This window comes from Verticillium dahliae, genomic scaffold (assembly GCF_000150675.1).
Source record: "Verticillium dahliae VdLs.17 supercont1.31 genomic scaffold, whole genome shotgun sequence".
Taxonomy (NCBI): domain Eukaryota; kingdom Fungi; phylum Ascomycota; class Sordariomycetes; order Glomerellales; family Plectosphaerellaceae; genus Verticillium; species Verticillium dahliae.
Genome location: NW_009276920.1, coordinates 228,883 through 233,609, shown reverse-complemented (window position 1 = coordinate 233,609; position 4,727 = coordinate 228,883). Strand labels below are relative to the sequence as shown.

Here is a 4,727-nt window from a genome sequence, read left to right as displayed (position 1 = left end):
TATTCGCTAATCTATCTACTTTCCCTAGTCTAGGCCTATAGCCTAATACCTTTATATATAGCGAGACCTAGGGGCTTAGGGGCTCGCCCCTATTAGCTACTACTATAGGGATTATAATAACGTTCTTCTAGTAGTCTAGTTACTCGCTCGCTCTACTTAGGTCCCTCTAATAACTTATTTTAGGGGCCGGGTATTTCAGAGCAAGTGTTAGAGGTTAGAAACTTATATATTTTAATATAAAATTACTAATCCGTCTTTTTATCGCCCTATTATACTTTACCTTCTCAGCCTGCCACATAAGCAGGGTCTAAAGCTACCTGACCGAGTATTAAAACTTGTGCCTCGAATTGTATAGATTCCTAAGGAATCATCGACTCTTCATATACTACTAGGTATATTCATATAATACTGCACTAGCTAAACTATAGACAAATAGAACTCCAGTTCCCCCAAAAAGTCAGAATGTAGGAAACCTCCTAGTCGCTGGTTGACTGACCCAAAGCCAAGGTCTTCCAGTGATCACGTTCCGCCTCCAACTTGCGAATCTTCTCCTCCAGATCCTCGAACCGCTGCATTTTACGCTCCCTAGACTTGCGGGCTGCCAGAGTGTTGCGAGCGCGTTTCATCGCTACAACGTCATCTGGATTCTCAACAACGATGGGTGGCAGGGGCTTGTCTCGCTTCCTCGCGTTGACGCCAGCCACTGACGAGTGCCGCCCAGAAGCAGGCGAGCCACTCGATTTACGGCGAGGGCACTCGCTTACCGTGCTGTTCTGGACTCTGTCCCCGAGCGGCTGTTCCGCCCCCGTTGTCTCGACACTCGCGTTCTGGTCAGGGAAAAGTGAGAACCACTGGCTGCCGGCCACATCATATTCTCCCGAGCTTCCAAAGTTTGGCGACACGTCATAGCCATCCATATATTCTGGCGATTCGAACGGCGAAGGCGACGTCAAGGCTGTGAATGCCGTTGAGTTCGGCGCAGACATGTATGGATCCTGGATTAAGAGGTCCTGTGGGGAAACAGTACCGATGTTGTGGGATCCACTCGGCATATCGAACACGGAAGGCGCGCTGGGCGACGAGTAGGCAGTCGATGCCCCACCCTCGAACCCGGTGAATTCTTCGAAATCTACAGGCAATCATGTGAGCTGATGTATAACTAGATCAATCCCTTTCTTGGGCACTCACCCGCGATGTTCATGTTCGCAGAATCAGGTTGCGGAATGCTGGGTGTGCTCTCTGCGAATAGTGGAACTGGTGGGCGAACTAGTCGCAAAGTTTGACGTGAGCTTCCAGACGTGTTTTGATCTGAACCGCGTGTTGATCCGGCGATGTTGGCAGAGGAGGGACGATCCGAGGGACTTAAATTGAGATATCCGTTTCCAGCAGCAGATAGTTGCGATTTCGATTGAATGGAGATGCTAGTGTGTTCGGACTGGTGCTGTTGATGAGACGAGTGGCGGCGGTTTGGTAAGCGTAAACCTGTCAGGTTGTGTAGTGCACGTTTAGGCAGGTTGTTGGGATGTGTAGGCTGGTCGAACAAGACAAAGTCCTGCTGCAGAGAGTGACAGGGTGTTTGATGCGCGGATACTGCCGGCAGGCTGGGGGAACTGGAGGGAAGCCATGGTGTAGGTGAAGCCGTGGTGACTGGAAAATCCAGCGTAGAAGTGTTGATGGAGAAGAGTGAACTCTTAGAGCGTGAAGTTGCTTTAAAGTTCAGATCAACCTGTGAAGGTAGAGCTGAAGGATTCAAAGGGGAAAAGGAAGCCTGTGGAGGACCTGCTGGTGGTGGTGGTTTACCGCATGGTGATGGTGTTCTTGCTGATATCTTTTTCTGTGATGTGATGTGATTGTGCTGAGGCAGGAGGAACAATTTTTGAGGGCCGAGTGGGCTGCGGCAGTTTTTGTATTTTTCCCAAGGCAGCAGAGAGACTGTGACAGTGGAGAGGGGGCAGGCCTCGTCCGAAGGGCGCAGACTTGAGTGGGTCTTGACTACCCACCCATCGACCAGGGCTGTTAAAGTTGACATTTTCGTGTTATCGAACAAGTACCTTTACCCCTTAGATGTTGCGACGTGTACTGTGCTTCTCAATCAAATCCGTATTGCTTGACAGACCCACCCTTCTCCGCAGTGTGTGTGCGCCAAACCAAAGCTGTCCAATCTCAGCAGTCTTAGGTGTGACTCACAGTTGCTAGCGCGAAACCAGTCTCCGGTGTACGAAAGTGGATTGGGTTTGGTCAAACAACTCAACCGAAAGATTGGCCCACGAAAAGGCTCTACAGTAGGCTTACTGCCTGATGGCGAGGCATGGGACTGAGAAACCAGGGTGCTCCGTCACTTGGTAGGCCTTTATGATTCCTCGACATCATTTCTTTTTATTTTATTTTTTATTTTTATTTTGGGGGGGGGGTGGTGGAGGTGGGGTCGACCACCTCGGTGTGCTGCACTGCGCCTTGCTGGAATTAAGCACTAAGATTGTGCAGTTAGTAAGCCATACTGCAGTGCCCAAATTTGGCCTCAGTTCTTCGTATGCTCGATAGCCGAATAACAGGAAATACATGTCGCTAATTGAATGACATGATATAGCGAGCTATACATGTAGATGCATATAGCTTACCTACATATTTCATATGGTTTACAGACGTGCCTGCCCTTAATCATGTCCCGATGTAGTGCTTATTTATGTCTCAAGGCAGGCCGTGATTCTTATACGAGGCCACATTTGGAGGAATTAGCTATAGTGACGCAACGCAGCGACTATGCGTCTCCGCTGCCTTCTTTTCTCGTTTCTCTTTGGGCCACGAATACAAACATTACAGTCTATCGCATGGAATCTTGGGGCTACATTGAAAACCAGCCAAGAGCCCTTTCCCTTAGCTTGAGGGCATTGACAGCCTAGGTCTTCTCGCCAGGAGTACCGTGCCAAACGCAGAGACTAAAGAATAAGTAGCATGTCAAGTATAAGAGTCTCCGGGGGACAAGAGCTCGTCCAGGCAAGAGATTGGAACGTTTATGGGCCTAATTACGGTCATGGACCGGGAATCATTTCAATGTATTTGCCTGCCGAATCTCATTATCGACGATGTCCTTCTGTCCATCGCGGAAGTCCTTCATCAGCAGTAGAAACTGCGATTGCTTCCACTTGTCACCTTGTTCATGCTGGACAGTCTGTAGTAGCTGCCGTGCAGCTTCCGAGACATCGGACCTGATTGGTAAGGCATCGGGCGTTTCAGCAGCCCGGTCGTGGTGGTTGACCTCTTCCATCGAGTTCATATTCTGCGTGTTATCCGTTACGTGGAGGCTGGCAATGTCAACTTCGGGCCCCAAACTGCCAGCAGTGGCAGGGTTTGCCAGTGCATCGCGGTGTGATATTCCGACAAGCAAATCATCTTGACCAGTTGCTGATCGTTGCTGGGCATGTGTCTGCCTCTCAACTTCTGCGCGTTCGATATCTTCCAGCTCACGTGCGAGCTTGTCCATCACTGCGTCGACTTGTTGCTCAACCCCAGCACCAAGGTCACCATTTGAAGTCACCCAGTGTCGCATTGCCGTGTCGAACTCGGTATCTCGACCTTTTTCCAAAGGGTTTTCCAAAGGGGTATGTTGGTTGCTATAAACACTCAAGGGCATCATCCCAGACATCGAGAGTGGTGTCTGTCGAGCGATCATCGCCTGGTCTGATAGCACAGGAGAAAAGTTTTGCCCATGCTGGTGATGTTGAATATGTTGAATCGAAGGAGGTGGTGCCATGCCACTCTGAGAAGGAACAATCATTTCCCGCCTGAAGTTGTCAAAGTCCTGCGCCCAGTTGGTTGTTTGAGGAGGCTGGAACGAGTGAGAAATTTCTTGAGGCCGTGCTCCGAAGGCATTAGGCTGCACTGAAATGTGATGTCCGCTATATTCTGTTGTATACGGCGTTGGAAGTTGTTGATTGGGGTTGCCGAGGTATGTGCTGTACGACTGACTTGGGTCCTGCGACATGCCTAGCTGGTTGGATCGGAAGTCCTGTCCCAAGTTTGTTAGTTGTGTAGGACGAAGCGCACCCAAGGAAGTGACCTACGGAGGGGTTAGGAACAGCGCGACGCGCGCGATCTTGTTGCAGGCTTCGATCACGAGCACCTTGCTCCGCAAGCGCCTTCAGCGGGGTTGACCCGCCACAGACATTGTCTGCCATCAGCGTTGAAAAGAAACGTGAAGGATAGACGACCGGATGTATTCCTATCTTGCCGTAAGGTCAACCGCAGGTGGAGTTTCCTTATATAGCCACCTCAGCAAGGTCGGGAATGATACCAATGTCAGATCGCAAGTCTTGTATCAATAAGCCTGCGTGACAAATGGCAGTGGAATTGCTGAATTTCTGCACGTCGAAAAGAAGTGAGCCATGCAAGTGTTGTTTAGATGACAGCTCGTACACATGCGTAGTTATTTCTAATCTATGTTAGAGCCTTGTGAATCAACTATCCTTTTGGAACATTTGCCGTGACGTCTATCTTGTGATAAGCGTCTGCCTCGGCAAATGGTGACGCCGCTTCGGTGGCTCGGCTTACATGTATGTTCAGCTTCAAGAGACACGAAATGTGGGGTCACTATTTTGGCGGGGGTGGTCATGTTGATAAGATTGGTAGCGATAAGATTAAGGCTGTCCAACATTGAATAGCTGTATGGCGCTTCCCATACACCGTAGTGCACAGGCGTTGAAAACAGACGGTAAGGTAGGCTCTAAGAC

At 49.7% G+C, this 4,727-nt stretch overlaps 2 protein-coding genes across 2 annotated transcripts; both read right to left on the bottom strand.

Moving 5' to 3' along the window:
* Positions 1 to 354: 354 nt before the first annotated feature.
* On the bottom strand, positions 355 to 1,857 carry VDAG_10113 (cross-pathway control protein). The gene is made up of 2 exons (XM_009651377.1): positions 1,189 to 1,857; positions 355 to 1,129 (listed from the first exon to the last, which is right to left on the bottom strand). Exons 1-2 carry the CDS (start codon positions 1,199 to 1,201, stop codon positions 477 to 479), a joined length of 666 nt encoding a protein of 221 aa, XP_009649672.1. The 5' UTR covers positions 1,202 to 1,857; the 3' UTR covers positions 355 to 476.
* A 1,158-nt stretch (positions 1,858 to 3,015) lies between these two features.
* VDAG_10112 (uncharacterized protein) lies at positions 3,016 to 4,441 on the bottom strand. The gene is made up of 2 exons (XM_009651376.1): positions 4,062 to 4,441; positions 3,016 to 4,006 (listed from the first exon to the last, which is right to left on the bottom strand). Exons 1-2 carry the CDS (start codon positions 4,173 to 4,175, stop codon positions 3,044 to 3,046), a joined length of 1,077 nt encoding a protein of 358 aa, XP_009649671.1. The 5' UTR covers positions 4,176 to 4,441; the 3' UTR covers positions 3,016 to 3,043.
* Positions 4,442 to 4,727: the final 286 nt, after the last annotated feature.

What these genes read in the sequence shown, in the direction of transcription:
- VDAG_10112 (XM_009651376.1), bottom strand. Translation starts at nt 4,175, where the DNA reads ATGGCAGACAATGTCTGTGGCGGGTCAACCCCGCTGAAGGCGCTTGCG. An exon ending in GCGCTGTTCCTAACCCCTCC is followed by an intron (nt 4,007 to 4,061) that starts GTAGGTCACTTC and finishes AACTTGGGACAG; the next exon opens with GACTTCCGATCCAACCAGCT.